The sequence below is a fragment of the Monodon monoceros genome, unplaced genomic scaffold (assembly GCF_005190385.1).
Source record: "Monodon monoceros isolate NGI ecotype Baffin Bay Population unplaced genomic scaffold, NGI_Narwhal_1 Super_Scaffold_4, whole genome shotgun sequence".
NCBI classification, from domain to species: Eukaryota; Metazoa; Chordata; class Mammalia; order Artiodactyla; family Monodontidae; genus Monodon; species Monodon monoceros.
The window spans coordinates 24,180,318-24,199,036 of NW_021703781.1; the positions used below are offsets into that span (position 1 = coordinate 24,180,318).

The window sequence follows — 18,719 nt, forward strand, 5'->3', positions numbered from 1 at the left end:
GGTCAAGTAATCTCCATTGAAAGCACTCCAAGGAGTGCTATGGTATATAAACTATATTTATATCTATAATTTTAATTCTACTTGACTGTTGTGCTGCATAAGGAAAGACACTTCAAAGATTACATTTTTCCCAATACAACAGTTTTGGTGGGCTCTTTGCACTTCTCTCCATCCCAGGTCTCCCAGTAACACTGAGACTACTATCACTACCACCTCCACCACCATCACCACTGTATAAACTTCCAAGTCTTTCAATTTTAAATATCTAGTTATTGCAGAAAAGCAGTCTACCCTATTTCCACAAGGAGGGGTTTCACTCTAAATATTTCACTATTTCTCTCTGCACCCTGAAATCCAATTTCAGGTCAGTCTTTAGGCAGATGAGAGCCAGTGCCAGTCTGTGTCCTGTCCCACAGACTGTGAGAGAAGGTGGCCCTCTGCCCATGTAGTAGGGTGGAAGATAGGGCCTTCAAATCTAGGTCAGTCCTCATCAGTGGAGACTATGAAATTGCTGGTTCCTATTATTAGGATACTCTGTTAGAGAGAAAAAACCCCCAAAAAAACATTGAATAAAAGAAAACTTTATAAACCAGTTCCATCATTTCTAAAGCAACCCATTAGAAATTTCTATTTCTTAGGACTCTTTTTGGATAAAACTCCATGTTTAATTTGAGACCACATTTATTTTTACTCTTATATAGTAGAACATGATAGGCACTAGGGGTTAGAGGGTATACCCAAGGACTAATATAAGTTAAAAAAAATTTTTTTTTTTTTACAGTGGAAACTTGTGGACATTTGTGGTTTCAATTTATGAGTCTTGAAAGATCTTGATAAGAAATAATTTGTAATTTTACTAAAGCCTAAATTTGATTTGCACAAAGTGAATGGCTGGGGTGGGAGATTTACTTACTTTTATAGTAAATTTAACCACTTGCTATTAATTGTGTGCCCCTAAATTCTTGCAGAGTAAAAAAGATGTTTTTCTTTGTCAACAATCAGTCTTGTGATTTTGACAGAAATGAAATTGTGGTTGAAATTTTTAAAAATGAAGAGGTCTAAGAAATTCTTGGTGGCAATTAGGAGTCTTGGCTAAATTAAAGACAAAAATGGCAGATTCATTGGCTGCTCAGATTTAATCTGTGAATAAACACATATGGAAATAAAGGAAGCAATTTCTGAAAGTATTTCATATGATGCTCCGGCTAGTATGAAAGCTGTTACCAGACTACTACATCTTATGGGTTGAAGTCATAGTGTGGTGTTCTGAAATTTGGGTGTTTATAAAAGTCTCAGACTTATGTCAATCTGTCTTGGGTTTACTTTGGTAACACTGTACAATGGTAATTAGCCCCAGTTCTGGAGTCAGGCTACCAGAGTTTGGATTTCTGTTCTGTAACGTGTGACTTTCAGCAAATTATTTAACCTCTTTGAGCTTCAATTTCTTCAAATGTAAAATGGTGATAATAAAAAATCTTCTGATAAGGTTTTTGTAAATTCAAATAAGGTAGTACTTGAAACATATATAGCATGGTGTCTGGCACATATTAAACACTCATTATATACATATTTAGTGGCTGCTGGCAGGTGACTGCTAAGGTAGAATGGTTGCCCTCTTAGGGTGTTGTTCAAATGAAACTGCATATACAATTCTGGAATTTAGTCTATTAATAGAAAACAGTAGGCACTACAGAGTAAGGAAGACTAGAAAGAAAAATCTGTTTCCCAAGTCTTTATCTCTAACCCCGACCTCCCCTGGAACTTGTCCTTTGAACTTCTTTCTTGTCTTTCCCTTTTATCTCAGTAACAGCAGCGCCATTTACTCAATTTAGTCCAAATTTACCCAATTTAGTCTAAAATCTAGGAGTTACTCTTGACTCCTTTATTTTCCTTAGTCCCCCATATTCCTGTCATTCTATTGGGTTGGCCAAAAAGTTCCTTCGGTTTTTAAGTAAAAAAAGACACACTTTCCATTTTCACCAAGAACTTTATTGAACAATGTATTCCCCATTTTGTTCCACTACCTTCTGCCATATTTCATGCAACTTCATAATGCCATCTTCCCAAAACTTTTTATCTTTTTGAGCAAAAAACCATTCCAGGTACCTTTTACAGTCTTCCAGGGAATTGAAATTTTTTCCATTAAGCATTTTGTAAAGACCAAAATAGATGGAAATCTGAAGGTGCAATGTCTGGTGAATACGGCAGATGAATCAGAACTTCCCAGCCAAGCTGTTACGGTTTTTGCCTGGTCATCAAAGAAACATGTGGTCTTGTGTTATCCTGATGGAAGATTATGTGTTTTCTGTTGACTAATTCCAGACCCTTTTCGTTGAGTGCTGCTTTCAGTTGGTCTAATTGTGGGTGGTATTTGTTGAGATTAATCGCTTGGTTTTTCAGAAGGAGAATATAATAGAGGACTCCCTTCCAATCCCACCATATACACATCGCCTTCTTTTGATGAAGACCGGCCTTTGGTGTGGTTGGTGGTGCTTCATTTCGCTTGCCCCGTGATCTCTTCCATTCCACATTATTGTACAGTATCCACTTTTCATCACCTGTCCCAATTTGTTTTAAAAACGGAATGTTTTTGTTATGTTTAGGTAGAGAATCGCATGGGGAAATACGGTCAAGAAGGTTTTTTTTGCTTAACTTATGTAGAACCCAAACATCAAAGCGATTAACAACCAAGCTGGTGCAAATGATTTTCAACACTTGATTTGGATATTTTGAGTATGTCAGCTATCTCCTGTGTGGTATAATGTCGATGCTTCTCAATTAACGTCTTGATTTGATCGCTGTCAACTTAAACTGGTCTACCCAACCGTGGAGCATCGTCCACGAGAAATCTCCAGCACGAAACTTCGCAAACCACTTTTGACACATTCGATCAGTCACAGTACCTTCTCCATACACTGCACAAATCTTTCAGTTGCGTTTTTACCTTTCTTGAAATAATAAAGCATAATATGCTGAAAATGTTGCTTTCTTTCTTCCAACTTCAATATTAAAATGGCTAATTCACCAATTTTGATAAGTTTTTTTTTTTTAAATGCACTCTGATATGACAGCTGTCACAATACAATCTAACAAAATTGTTTCGAATGAAGTTAAAGACAACTAAGGGCTACTAGAGCCATCTTATGGAAAAAACCAAAAGAACCTTTTGGCCAAACCAATACCTCCAAAATGTCCATTTACTTCTTTCTATGTCCACCACTATCTTCATTGTTCAAACCACAATTATTTGTCATCTTTATTACTGTAATAGGCTTTTAATTTAGTCTTTCTGCTTTCATGCTCCTTTGATCCATTCTCTACACTATAACCAGGTTGATCTTTTAAGACAAAATCAGATCACGTCATTCCTCTGTTTAAAACTTAATTACAGTGGCTTCCTGTCTTGCTTATAACAAAGTCAACTTCTTAGGCTCATCAAAGCTAAGATGTTCTGCTTCTTTCTCTAACCACAACCTTTTGTCCCTCCCCTTTTTTTCACACTGGGCTTCCAGTTATTTTAGTGCTGTCTGTCTGTCTGGAAACCCTTCCCCCACCTTGCTCTTCCTTGTCATTCAGTTTTCTACTGGAGATCTTCCCTGACTACCCACTCTAAAGGAGCCTTTCTCTGTATTATCTGCTGGGCTTAATTCTCTGCATAGCACTTAATGATCATTTAATGTTCTTGTTTATTTGATTATTTATCTATATCTCCTCACTAGAATATCAGTTCTATAAGGGCAGTACATGTTCTTGGTCATTGCTGAATCTCCAGTGTATTGAGTAGTAGAGAAGATCTCAATAAATATTTGTTGAGTTAATGAGTGATTGATTCCTTTTTTTTTTTCTTTTGGCTGCACGGCGGCTTGTGGGATCTTAGTTCCCCGACCAGGGACTGAATCCGTGCCCTCAGCAAAACGTGGAGTCCTAACCACTGGACTGCTAGGGAATTCCCAAGTGATTGATTCCTAAAAGCTTGTTTGTGAAGTACCGGATTTATGGTAAAATAAAAAGAAAAATCTTTTATATAGAAAATATATTTCATAAGGTTACCAGCAGTACTTCGGGTAGCGCTGTTTATTCTGTGATGTCCTTTTTACATTTTTATGTTAAAATGCCCTTTTGTGAAATGATAGTGATATATTCAATTATATAGTTTCAAAATATATTCTTGGCAGCATAAATAATTGGGAAGCACTGTTGTCCCATACTTCTATTTTTTTATTTTATTTTTTAAAGAATCAATTATTTATTTTTTTGGTTGCGTTGGGTCTTCGTTGCTGCATGCCAGCTTCCTCTAGTTGCCGCGAGTGGGGGCTATTCTTCGTTTCGGTGCATGGGCTTCTCACTGCAGTGGCTTCTCTTGTTGCGGAACACGGGCTCTAGGCACGCGGGCTTCAGTAGTTGTGGCACGTGGGCTCAGTAGTTGTGGCTCGCGGGCTCTAGAGCACAGGCTCAGTAGTTGTGGCACATAGGCTTAGTTGCTCCGCAGCATGTGGGATCTTCCCCGACCAGGGCTCGAACCCATTTCCCCTGCATTGGCAGGTGGATTCTTAACCACTGCACCACCAGGGAAGTCCCTGTCCTATACTTTTAGATTGGAAATTTTCTTTGACTTTTAAAGATTTGTGGTTCACTGAAAATATAGAAGCACTGTGTAGGTGTTCTTGGGAGGGAGTTTTGCTAAGAATTCTTAGTAAGTAAAGTTCAGTCAATCAAATGTTATTATATTCTTCAAATTCTCCTGGGAAATAAATTGTCAGGTTCCATTTAAAGATTATATTGTTTGAATATGTCACGTTAAAGTGAAATGTGACATAAGAATCTATCGATAATAATTAAAAGGAAATAAAAATAGTGAACCTCTTTTAATATTTTTTAGGTAATACATTTAGCAATGTTTCTTTGAATAACTTTGTCCATAATGAAAACTAAGTAAAATTGCGAGTGTTTTATTTTCATTAAAACTGATCAACTCTTAAAAAAGCAACCCAATTTGTATTGTCACAAGTGGACAGTTTTTTTCTTCCACTGTCCATTAAGAACTGAAATGGACCTGAGATGTCACCTGTAACAAACTACCTGGCGTTTCAGATAAGGAAACTGATGGTCAAAGGACATACATTTTTTGGTAGGCCTAGGATTAGAATTCCCATCTCTTTATTCTCCGGCTCCTGAACTTTACTCTGTGGCACTAATTATTTTAGGGAGACAAGTCTTAAGAAATTTCTCTTTTTGGAGTACGGTATAGATTGCTTTAAAATCTTATTTTATCAGTATTTTCTTTTCTTTTTTTAAATATTTATTTATTTCGTTGCACCGGATCTTAGTTGTGGCAGGTGGACTCCCCAGTTGCAGCATGTGAACTCTTAGCTGTGGCATGCATGTGACATCTAATTCCCTGACCAGGGCTTGAACCCTGGCCCCCTGCATTGGGAGTCTTAACCACTGTGCCACCAGGAAAGTCCCAGTATTTTCATTCATATGAAATGAGGAGATGTATTTTTAAGTAACATTCAGGGAAGATATTCCACATTCAATCTTGTGACAGCTGGCTTCTTAAAGGCTGTGCAAAGCTCTAAAAGTGGTACTTATGCTTTTAATTTTTGTCAAGTTAAGATTTAAAATTAAACAAGAAAATCATAGACATTTTATTTTTGTTATTCCTGTATTAAAGAATCTTTACACATGAAAAGATGAGACATTTGTAAAGTAAGCCTAATTCCTCTAAAAATAAGGGTAGTTTTGATGGTTGTGATCTAAAAAGACACAGGTTTTAAAAAAGCAGGAATAAGTTTTATATTTTTAAATCATTTCAGAAAGACCATTAAAATTTAATAATACAAAAATTTTATGCTAATAAAACCAACATGTAGTAGAAAATTTATAAAGCAGATCAATATAAAGTCAAAATGACACATAATTCTACTTTCCAGAGAATCCAGTAATAACATTTTGGTATGTTTCTTTCCAGTCTTTTTTCTGTGTATATACGGCATATATATATTTTTTAACATAGTCAAGATTATACTCTACATTCTTTTTGTTGGATTGTTTTGCTTTTTTCACTTAAGATTATATCATGAATATTTTCCTCTGTCCTTAAAAAGTCTATGAAAACATTTTATAGTAGCTTCATAACATTCTTCTGTAATTTATTTAACCATTATTCTATTTTTCCTTATTTAGGGATATAATACATTTTTGCTATTAATGTGAAAGGAATAACTAGGTATACACATCTTTGTTCATGTTCTATTTTATCTATTATAGTTGCCTATAAAGTGGAATTGGTGACACGTTGCCACAAAGCTTTCTAGAAATGTACTAATATATGAAAATACTTGTTTTATTGCACGCTTAACAAACTGGTTGTGTTTGAAGAGAACTTTGCTATTATTTTGGGTTTGGAAGCATTTGTTGAAAAGGTTAGTCTACATGTTTGTTGTGCTATCCGTAAACATTTATTTAACTATTTGGCGTTAGCTATCTAGGTGCTTTTAGTGGCAGACTAACCACATGATTAGATAAAGTAGATAGAATATTTACTTATCTATCTTTCCAAGAGCAAACTATTCTGACCCACTGATCTTGATTCAACTATTTGAATTAGAAGAAAGTTAATGAAGGTTAATAATTCAAATTGACTGCTTTTCCCTAAAGTGAAGAATAGGATTGAAATAAATTGCTTAAAAAATTGATTGAAAGAGTCTTTTAGTGGTTACTCGGTAGCTAACTTTGTGTGTGTGTGTGTGTGTGTGTGTTTGAGAAAAATTGGGTGGAGGAGAAAAAAAGCATGAAAGGCTGAGGAAAGGAACGTGCTGTGAATTAAAAAAGCTGCTGCCTTTATTTGGAAAAACATGTCTTTTGTCTCTACCTGATTGACTCTGAAAGAACAATCACACATGAGCCCTGTTTACTGAAATAGCATTTTTGTATCTGTACCTGCTGAAATGAACTGTTACCTAAGTACATTTTAAGTAATACACTTTTTGAAAGTTGTGTTGACTGATTATGAGTAAAAAAACCAAAGTTTTGATTGTTAGATGCAAAGTGTCACTTCTCAAAAATAAGTAGCTTTTTAAAAATCTTTGAAAGTGATATGGCTTTAATTTGATTGAATATTTGAGTATTGCAGGCTTTTATCGTCCCTTAATGACATAGAATATACTGTATCTGTTAAAAAACAAAGTTTTAAATCTAGCTGTTTTGGTACCACGATTAGTTTTTTGTTAAAATTCAAAAATAGGAGTCAACAAAATATGTTAGGCATGTGTGAAAGTTCATTTATTTTTCACAAGGCCGAGTGCATGTTAGCTTTCATATCATGTTTCCCAGAGATGTAATTTTAAGAAATGTGGTAACAACGAAGTGATAATCATGTCATGTGCTGAGGACTCTATTAGACTTTACTAGAATTAAGTTTTAATCTTCCCATTGCCCTGAAAAGCATGTAATGTGTAAACCGAGGGACACATAGGTTAAGAACCAGCCCAAGGTCATGCAGGAAGTCAAGCAGGGGTTCCAAGTCACTTCTGTCTTGCTACCTTTACAATCTTGCTACTTCCCTTTACAACCTTGCTACTTAGCATGGCCCACGGACCAGAAGCAATTGGCAAAATCTGGGAACATAAAGGAATGCAAAATCTTGACCATAAAGACTTGCTGAATCAAACCTTTATTTTAACAAGATCACTCAAGCGATGTGTATGTATATTAAAGTTTGAAAAGCACCATACTCCATCCCATATTAAAAGTTACATGGAGGTTTTGAAATTTGTTCTAAGGATTATTCCTGGTGTTACTTTAGTTCATGTGGGTTATCTATTAACATTTTCCATGAGAGGAGGAGGCAAACCGTTGAATTAGTCAGTGTCTCCCCTGCTTCAAATTGCTATTCTGCTGCTGCTTTGATTCAGATCTTGTTTAATCCAGAGGAACAATTGACTACTTCTGCTTGTGGACATTTGGTCAAAGTCCCAATCAGCCAAGTATAGCTCTGTTTTTAATAGCCTTTACTCATGGACTGAACACATCAAATTTATAGTACATGGCTTCATTCTAGATAGGATTTTCCAAACTAAAGAGAAAAATGCTAAAAAAAACAAAAAGCATTTTCAAAGGAAACTTGAAATCCTTTGGAATACTTGATGTTTCAGATGGTTAGTAAGGAATGAGGGATTTGTATAAATTGGTCTTTACTAATTTCATTTAGTGAGCATAATTATTCTGTCATGGGGCAAAGATAGGTAAGAAAAAAGCAAGGCTAACTTAGTAGAACAGCACTGTCAGGTAGAAATATAATGCAAGACATAAAATTAAAAAATTTCTAGTAGCCACATTAAAAAAGTAAAAAGAAACAGTTTAAATTAATCTTAATATATTTTATTTAACCCAGTGTAGCTAAGTATTATTTCAACATGTAATCAATACAAAATTTATTACTGAGATATTCTGTATTTTTTTTGTACTAAGTCTTGAAAAATTCAGTATGCATTTTATATTTACAGTGTCTCAGTTTGGATGCTAAATTTTTCGCAGTTAAAAGGTGAAATGTAGTGCAATGAAAACAAAATTGTGTTTAATGGAAAAATATTTTACCTTTTGGTTTTAAAATTTAAGCTAATTAAAATTAAATAAAAATTCAGTTCCTTCAGTCACAGTATGCAGAATTCAGTATCACATGTTGGATTGTGTTTTTTTTTTTTAATTTATTTACTTTATTATTTATTTATTTTTGGCTCGTTGGGTCTTCGTTGCTGTGCGGGCTTTCTCTAGTTGCCGCGAGCGGGGCTACTCTTTGTTGTGGTGCACGGGGCTTCTCATTGTGGTAGCTTCTTTTGTTGCAGAGCGTGGCTCTAGGTGCGCGGGCTTCAGTAGTTGTGGCACGTAGGCCCAGTAGTTGCGGCTCGCGGGCTCTAGAACACAGGCCCAGTAGTTGTGGCTCACGGGTTTAGCTGCTCTGCAGCATGTTAGATCTTCCCCCATGGGGGCTTGAACCCATGTGTCCTGCAGTGGCAGGTGAATTCTTAACCACTGGGCCACCAGGGAAGCCTTGGATTGTGTTTCTAACGTAAGTGATTTCACACTTATGGACTTGGTCACCATCCAGATGGTTAGTAAATGAATGCCACTGGAGGTTGTGGTCTGTTTATATAAATATTTGCACAGAGAATAAAGAGGGAATAAAAAAAGCTATTTAGGTCATAAAGCGTTTACTGATTATCCTCCATTCTACCCTTCCTGCAGTTGGAATTGATTTACCTGTCTTTTTATTTATTTATTTATGTTTGGCTGTGTTGGGTCTTGACACATCGAACCGTGTCCCCTGCATTGGCAGGCGGATTCTTAACCGCTGCACAAGGAAAGCCTTTTACCTTTTATTAGTAGTTCAGAATCAGTTTCTTAAATCCTTTAACCCCCACTAAATTGTAAGGCTAGCTTCAAGAGTTAGGGTTCTTCCAATTTTTTCCCTATGGCATTAGATGCTTACTTCAGAGCGCTTCGTACTTTTCAGAAAAGTGAGGAAGTCTGACAATTAGTGTGTCAAGCAGGATAGTCTGAGTGGGCTAGTTTGGCCCAGAGGTTTTAAAACTTTACACGTGTACCTGGATCACCCGGGAACTTGCTAAAAATACCAATGTATGGGCCTCACCTTTCTAGGTTCTGATTCACAGGTTTATAGTGAGACCGTGGACACTTCTGTATTAAATAACTTGTTTTAAGTGTTTCTGAAGTTCAAAAACGTTTGGGGACCACAAGACTCAGCATTTGACTCTTAAAGGCTGCGAGTTCGAATTAAGACATGTGCTGCTGTTGCCACGCGATCGATTCTACCCGGGCTGAGTTTTCCCAGGCGGCTGCTGCTTTTCTGCAGATGGGTTTTCAGGCTGTTAAACCCCATCCCCGAAGACTGCCCAGACTCCGTCCCTGTCCCAAGTCCTGTTAAGGCGACCTGGGCTGGCCGAGGTAGACAGGGCCATGTGACTGATAAGCCGGTTGCCTTTCGGAGCGGCCATTTTTGAGGCGGGCACCCATCCTCGTGCCCCGTAAGCCAGGAGTGTGTGTGGGGGAACTCCGTTACCAGGACTCAAGATGGCCACCGCGCCCGCTAGCCAGGCCGCTAGCCCGCGCGCCGGCACGAGACGCGCGGGCGGCTTGCAGTTGCCCGAGGCGGCCTGGGCTAGTCTCGGGTCGCGGGCCCGTGGCGGAGCGCCCGCCCCTTCCGGGCTCGGCCAATCAGCGCGTGCGGCCGGCTCAGCGGGGGCCGCCCGCGCGCCGGGTATGTGAGGACGCGCTCCCCGTCGCTGAGTGCCTGAGCCCAGGAGCAGTGGCTGTGGTACCTGCTGCTGCCGCCCGTGCGGACGCAGAGCATCGGACGCGAACGCTGTTGCGTGGGGCAAGAAGGTGAAGCCATGACGGCCATCAGGTAATGAGACAGAGCGGCAGCCAAAACTGCGCGCTTGCTGGGCATTAGCCTCCTGGCTGCCGGAGAACTGTCGCCCCTTCTCTTGGGTGTTGTGGAGCCTCCCAATGCCACCGGTCCCCCTCATGTTGGAGGCTCTCTCTGCACTTTTCATATGGTCATTTCTGCCTTCCTCAGAAGTTTTGGGGGCTGAGGCACATGGCGGAGCCCTGCGAGCAGCCGCACCGCTGAGGTGACCCTTACCCAGATTACAGGGTTTGAAGCTTGCAGGTGAGCGTAGTGGGTTTCTCGTGAAAATGTAGCTATTTTCCCTCCCCCGGGATAGCCCGAGGCTTGGGGAAGTGTGACGTGCACAGGGCGTGTCCATGTCCGCGTGTCATGCCCTCTGACAACTTCGTTGGTGGCCCAGTGCAGACCTGCAAAGTTGGCCCTTTGATGCAGGTAGATTGCCCCCAGGTTGTGAAATTGTGTGTCCCAAAAATGTTTGCTTATGACTGGAATTAGTACTCTGGTTCCCCAGGTACCATTTGTTTACCTACTTTTATCTGAGAGTCACACGCAATGTGGGTTTCATTAGGTGGTAGGTATACAATGAGAGCAATAAAAGAGAGCCTTCCTTCAATTGCTCTTCCAGAGTTTGGAAGGTTCTTTTTTGGTAATGGCGACAGGATAATGGCCCTGTCCAATGTCTGCGGGTAGCACCGACTGAATGTTTACCTTATGCTGATGAAACTATAAAAAGAGGTAAATTGCCTTATTTACTCAGTGTTCTGAACTGCCTCTTTTAAAGTAGACCTTGGCCTTCATTGTCCCAGAGAAAGGGAGGCCCCAGCACAAATGTGAAGAGAATAAAATTAAATTTTGGTTTGTGAGCTTCCAGCAGCCTAAGTCGTGGTGATTTAATGGTTTCTCAGTGGTGAATTTGACTACACAGTGTTTAAGAAATGACTTGAGAACCTGACTCTCAGGGAAGTTAAAGTAAGACGTAACTGTGCTGAACTGGGATGCAGTTTCTCTTAAATTGCGTAGTTCTGTAAACACAAAGAGTATTTACCTCATTATGCAGAAGGAGGAATTGGGGTACTGAAATGTGGAGATCAACATGGAAAGATTTCACAATAAATTGTATTGGGACATATAAGTCTAGCTTTTAATGCTAACAGTATTTTACGATGAATTAGGATTATGCTGTTAAACCTAGTCAGTGCTCCCTCTCCCCACTCCCAACTCCCATCATTGTACCCGGCTACTAATTAGGAGTGTGGGTCAAATACTGTCTATGTTAAGGGACACTTCTTATGTGGACTCGATATTAATCCATCATCATATTCCTGGCTTCTCTTCAGTGGAGAAAAACCCAAATATAAAGCTTCTGCCGCTCGGCCAGTGACAGTAGGATGTATTTTTTAAGGTAGGGGTTGAATGGTGGTTGTATGAAAATTCAAAGGTTAATACCAGCCTTATTTGACTTGTGGAAGGATAGATAACTACTAATAGTTACATTTATCCTTGTTTCTTCAGATGTTAGTCTACATTTTACATAGACTTCAACTATAGTGACATGACTCAAAAATAGATTTTTAGATATTATCTAAACCCAGCTACCACATTTATACCTGAGGAAACTGAGACCAAGAAGACTTGAGTGCCTTGTGCAAAATCAGTTAGTGGCAGAGTTAGGAACTGAATCCAGATATCCATTATACAGTGCTCTGCATGATACCTTTATAAAAACAACATACTACTTAAATTTCCTGAAAAAGCTGCTTCTGTGAACAAAAATTTTAGAGTATTCTGAGAGACAACTGTAGTAACTCTCTTGCTTTCCTGTAGTCCTCCAAGGAACTTAATGACTTAGGTTTAGGAGTAGGCAGGGAGACTACTGAAGTTGAAGCAACTCTATATATGTGGTGACAGTTTTAAAATGGTTTGGTAATCCTACAGATACCAGCTGGTTCCCAGTGAGGACTGCATTTAATGCAGTTTTGTCATACCTTTAGTTTTCACGTTTGTGATGTTAGGCGTATACCCATTTTGTACCCAGTTTAACGGTAGCCGAAAGGATGGGTACTGCTTACTTGCTTTTAATACTGGTGAGGAGAATGATCAAGGTCACCAAGCTATCAAAATCTGACTTCGTGTCCATTGTTGTTTTTTATACCACACTTAAAATAATTGCTGCTAAATATAGTAATATGTGACTCCTCGCAATGACTACCACAGAATACATCAATAGGATTGGAAACCGGTGAGGGCCAGTGGTCAACACACCTAGGTTCTAATTGAGGGTATTTTTCTGAGTTACTGATCTTCTTTTTCTCTTTTTTCCTTCTCTGGACATTTGTTTAATGAAATACTCAGTGATGGTGATACAAATATGTATTCCTCAGCGTTGCTGGTTAGATATGAAAGTGTTCTTATATTTTAAGATGTTTTATAAATGGAGTATTCTCTTCTTGTTGAAAGCAATTTGGTCCCCTTAGAGAATGGTGTCGTCTGAAAATAAATGTTTAAATCTTAGATATTTTAAACAGGAAGTGAACTGACCTAATTCCCTCATTTTACAGTTGAAGAAGCTGAAGCCAAGAGATACTATGATTTGTTAAGGTTCACACAAGTAGTTGCATATCTTGAACTAGAACCCAGCTCTCTAGATACCTAGTTCAGTGCCCTTTCCAGTGTAGCATTCAGCTATTAGGAATTCCTAAATATGATTTAAATCAAAAGAATTAAAAAAAAATTTTAAATCTTTGAATAAGTTTGGCTGGAGAATTTGACTGTCTCTTTGACTTTTACTATTATTTGTATTCTACTCTACTACACCATTACTAATGAAGAGTTTACAGCCTGTAAAACCGATTATCAGATTATGTATATCAGATTCCAGCTTGTCTTCATGTGAGAAATGATAAAACATTTTTAATTGCCCCAACAGGAAAGTTGACCCTTGAGTTAAAATTCAGGAGACATAGGAAAATGTAGAATGTCAGGACTAGAAGAGAATCTTAGAGAGCATTTTACTCTTCTTTTTTTCTCTTAATTTTTTTTTTAAATTTTATTTATTTTTGGCTGCATTGGCTCTTAGTTGCTGTGTGTGGGCTTTTCTCTAGTTGTGGCGAGTGGGGGCTATTCTTTGTTGTGGTGCAGTGGCTTCTCTTGTTGCGGAACACGGGCTCTAGGTACGTGGGCTTCAGTAGTTGGGGCACGCGGGCTCAGTAGTTCTGGCTCGCGGGCTCTAGAGCACAGGCTCAGTAGTTGTGGCGCACGGGCTTAGTTGCTCGGTGGCGTGTGGGATCTTCCCCGCCCAGGGATCGAACCCTTGTCCCTTGCATTGGCAGGTGGATTCTTAACCGCTGCACCACCAGGGAAGTCACCATTTTACTCTTTTTCTTTCTCTATACTGGACCTTGAGGCCCAAAGTGAAGTGATATATCCTAGTTTGGCAATGATAGAGCTTAAGAGAGAATTTAGGTCTCCTAACCTCCTACATTATGCACTTTTCACTGGGCCAACAGTATTTCAAAATACTCCTATGAATATTGCCTTCCTGACATGAATGTCTCATCTGGTTTTGGGCATTGCTTACAGCTTGAGTTTGTGCCAGGGAAGACTGGGAAAATGAGGTAGGGAGACAGGGAGAGCGTTCGCTGTAGAGCTGAGGAACCCAATTCTTTGGCTTTCCCAGACAGGTCAGGTTTGGTTTAAGACTATTCTGGGACTTGACATGACTGCCCTACATGATAATTCTGTAACCACTTCTGTGGGTTAAGTCTACATTGGGAAATTTATGTGGGCTGTGGGTGGGGTCCTAGGGTATTTTTCTCCTAACACTCAAGACTTTGAGGTACATCCAGTAGGATCTGCCAAGCCACTCAGATGGAGAACATTCATATCGAGACTAAATTCTGGCTAAGACTGAAACTGCCTTGTTTTGTTGATTTGGTTTCTTTAGAGCCTTTAAACAGAATTTTCAAACTCACTTTCAGGACTTGTGTCTTAAGAATTATAAATTTCATATTACTGTACAAACTTTTTTATGGCATGAGACTTCTTAGTGAGGCTAATGAATTTTTAAAATAAAATGAAATTGTTTCGTTTATGAAATATTTTGAAGAACTAAAGCAGGAACCCTTCCTTTGGAGAACTGCAATGTCAGCTGTTAATACTTATTTATAAATAGGTCATCTGTGTTTGAAAAAGCATACAAGGTTTTCTAATTCCAAATCTTTCCAGCCACAGTATTGCTATATTAAGCAGAACTGTCAAAGATGAAATGGAACCAAAATGTCTAGACTGTTTAAATGTTAACCCTTTCCTGTAACATTGGTTAACAATCACGCCTATTTACCTCTTCGTACCTACTCGGTTTTAAAACGTTATTTAAAAAAATACTGTAATAAAATGTAAGTCTGAATTCTTATTTTCACATAGCATAGCTGGCTTATAAATAGGATGACCATATGTCCCAGTTTGTCCAACACAGTCCTGGATCATGCCTTTTATCCTGGCATAATTATTAATAGCTCTTCCTTTATTCTCAAAAGTATCCCATTTGGATAATAAATTATCTAGTCACCTACTTACACACTATAATAATTTTGTTGTAGTAGATTTTGGTTGTTGAAATGTTACTTGAAATACGACCATAAGATGATGGAATATTAGCTTATTTTGGCTAGATTTGGATATTTTTCATTGGTCGGACATTTTTATTGTGTTGAGAGTTCTTACTGTCTCAGAGTAGTATATTGAACAAGAAAGCACATGATTTGAAGTTAAGCATCATTTATTTGTTGTCTGACCTTCGGCAGGTTATAGAACTTTGCTGAACCTTTTGTTTCTCTTAAACAGATAATAGCAATACCTATACTACAGAGTTATTGTGATGATTTAAAGGCAATAACATACATAAAAATGCTTTATAAGCTGCAAATTGCTATGTAAATGTTAGTCATTAGTATGTCTCACATGTGCTCCTGAAAGTTGAATTTTAAATTAATGATTTTATCTTGTTTAGGGAACCTTGCTATTTAATAGCACAATCTTTTAGAAGTGTTCTTACTGTAATGGGGAGCAGGGAAATAATAGTTGGAGATATATGTGTCTTTGAGGTTTTCTGGGAAGGAGGGGCAGGAGTTTCAGCATATTTGTATGCTGAAAAGAATGATCCAGTAGAAAGTGAAAAAACAGATGATGCTGGACAGAGGGAAGAGATTATTTCCTTGAGTTTGCAAGAAGGCATGCCAGTATGCACAGGCTTAAATGGAAGGACTGGCCTTATATAGCCTAAGGGACACAAATATTTTCCTAGTTTGTTTACTTTAAAAAAAAATACCAACAGTATAATTCATATATAGTAAAATCACAGATCCTAAGTTCACTGTATTTTGGGGAAGAAAAAAGTATTTGTGTAAAACACCACCCAGAACAACTTACAAGACATGTTCATCTCCTAGAAAGTTCTTTCCTGTCTCTTTTCTTTTTTAAAAAATATTTATTTATTTATGTATGTATTTATTTATTTTGGCTGCACCCGGTCTTAGTTGCTGCATGTGGGCTTCTTAGTTGCAGCATGCCGACTTCTTAGTTGCTACATGCCGACTTCTTAGTTGCTACATGCGAACTCTTAGTTGCCGGCATGCATGTGGGATCTAGTTCCGTGACCAGGGGTTGAACCCGGGCCCCCTGCATTGGGAGCCCGGAGTCTTACCCATTGGACCACCAGGGAAGTCCCTTCTGCCTCTTTTCAATCAGTCTCATTCCCTGCACCATCCAGGCAATCATTTTCTGGCTTCTATTAGTAGAGATTAGTTTTGTATATTCTATAACTTCACATAAATGGAATCATACAGTAAGTACTATTTGCGTCTGATTACTTTTATCTGATTACTGTCGTTCAGTAACAATTTTGATGTTCATCCATTTTGATGTGTGTGTTAATAGTTTGCTCCTTTTCACTGCTGAGTAAGATTCCATTATATGGATATAGCAACAATTCTGTTGATGGACTTTGGCTTGTTTTCAGGGTTTGATTATTGTAAATGAAGCTGCCATGAACATTCGTGTGGACGTGGGTAAATGCCCAGGTGTGGAATTGCTGTGTTCTAGGGTAGATGTATGTTTAACTTCAGAAACCACCAAACTGTTTTCTAAAATAGAAAACAAGATACTTTAAACATTCAGTGTTATAAGAGTTCCAGTTACTCCACTTTCTTGACAGTGTTTGGCATTTTTGATTTTAACCATTCTGATGGACGTGTAGTTACATTTCATTGCAGTTTTAGTTCATTGATTGCTAATTGATTACAGACCATTTGCTTATCTTTTCTTTAGAACTGCCAGTTCAGGTCTTACCCATATTTGTAAGTATGGTATTTGTAAATATAAGTTGTCTTTTTGTTGCTGATTTGTAATTCTTTTGATACTTCAGATATAAGCTATTTGTTAGATATTACAAACAAACATACATACCTTCCTATGTAGCAAATATTTTCTCCCTGAGACATGTCTTTTCATTTTCGTGTGTCTTTTGGGAGCAGAAGTTTTAAAATTTGAAATTGAATTCATTGATTGATTTTGTTTATTACCTTTTGGGTTCTTAGAAATCTTTCCTTCTTCCTTATGTTTTCTTCTGGAAGCCTTGTAGTTTCAACCTTCACATTTAGGTCTAAGATCCATCTTAAGCTGATTTTTTGCTACGGTGTAAGGGTTTCCTCAAAAGGATTTTCAGTCAACAGATTAGATAGATGTAGGACTTTTCCTGGACTCACTGCTCTCATCTGTTGACCTATTTGTATATTGTTACACCAATACCACACTTTCTTAATTATTGTAGCTTTGTAAGCTTGGTGCTGTTTCTTTAAATTTTTGATAGAATTTAGCAGTGAAGCCAACTGGGCCTGGAATATTTTTTGGATGAAGGGGTGAAAGGTTTTAAATTACAAATTTCAATTTCTTATTAAAGAAATGATAAATGAGTATTCAGATTTAACATTTTTTCCTGTGTCAGTTTTGCTAAGCTGCATTTTTAAAGAAATTTTTTCAGAATTGTTGGATTGTTAAAAAGATGTTCATAGTATACTATTACTGCCTGTAGGAACTGTTTTATGTCCCCTTTTTCATTCCTGGTATTAGTACTCCTCCCATGCCTTTTTTTTTTTTTTTTTAACTTTTTGGGATCAGTCTTGTTAGGGGTTTATCAAATGTATTAATCTTTTCAAAAGCCCAGATTTGGGTTTTGTTGAACTTCTATTTTGGTAATAGTTTTCTGTTTCATTCATTCATTCATTTATTTAATCTATTTGGTTTATTTTTGCTGTCATATTTTTATTTTCTTGCTTCTGCTCTTTGGGATTTAATTTACTCTTTTTCCATTTTGTTTTGAGTTAGAAGTTTAGACCATTGATTTTAAACCTTTGTTGTTTTCTAACGTGCATTTCATATATAAAATGTTCCCCTCTCAGTACTTTTTTAACTAAGTAGTTGTGGTGCACGGGCTTAGCTGCTTTGCAGCATGTGGGAACTTCCTGGACCAGGGTTTGAACCTGTGCCCCCTGTGTTGGCAGGTGGATTCTTAACCACTGCGCCACCAGGGAAGCCCTACATGTGTTTTTAAAGTCTTTAATTTCACTCAGCAATATTTTGAGGCTTTCAGTGTAGTTGTTTTACACATCGTTTATTCAGTAAATGAATATTGCAGTTGTTGGGTGTATTGTTCTATAAATACCAATTAGTTTAATTGTTTTATTTACTTAATTATTAACTAATTATTATTAATTATTAAATTGTGATATAATTCACATGCCATAAAATGTACCATTTAAAACTGTACAGCTCAGTGGTTTTTAGGATATTCACAGGGTTTTGCCTCCATCACTACTATCTAATTTCAGAACTTTTCCATCATCCCCAAATGAAGCCTCATACCTGTTAGTGGTTACTCTCCATTTCCCCTGCCCATCCCCTGGTAACCACTAATCTACATTGTCTCTTTGAATTTGCCATATTCTGGACATTTCATAAGTGGAATCATATATTTGGGCTTTTGTGCCTGGCTTCCTTCACTGAGTACAATGTTTTCAAAGTTCATCTATGTTGTTACATGTATCAGTATTTCATTCCTTGTTATGGCTGAATAATATTCCATTGTATGTATAGACCACATTTTGTTTATCCATCAGTTGATGGATATTTTTATTTCCACTTTTTGGCTGTTATGAATAATGCTGCTATAAACATTCATGTCCAAGTTTTTGTGATGTCACATGTTTTGTGTTTTTTTTTGCGGTACGCGGGC

The 18,719-nt window shown here is 37.8% G+C and overlaps 1 protein-coding gene across 8 annotated transcripts in view; it reads left to right on the top strand.

Annotated features, from left to right (window-relative positions):
- Positions 1-18,719, top strand: part of ADK (adenosine kinase) — a 488,464-nt gene that overhangs the window by 15,657 nt on the left and 454,088 nt on the right. The window contains exon 1 of one of the 8 annotated variants that reach the window (XM_029245244.1): positions 10,218-10,426. The exons of 5 other annotated variants lie outside the window; for them this stretch is intronic. In XM_029245244.1, the coding sequence (XP_029101077.1) occupies positions 10,413-10,426 (14 nt within the window). In that variant the 5' untranslated portion in view covers positions 10,218-10,412. Of the gene's footprint in view, positions 1-10,217; positions 10,427-11,145; positions 11,168-18,719 lie in introns of those variants that run through there. 2 more of the 8 variants (XM_029245238.1, XM_029245243.1) reach the window with 2 other exon arrangements.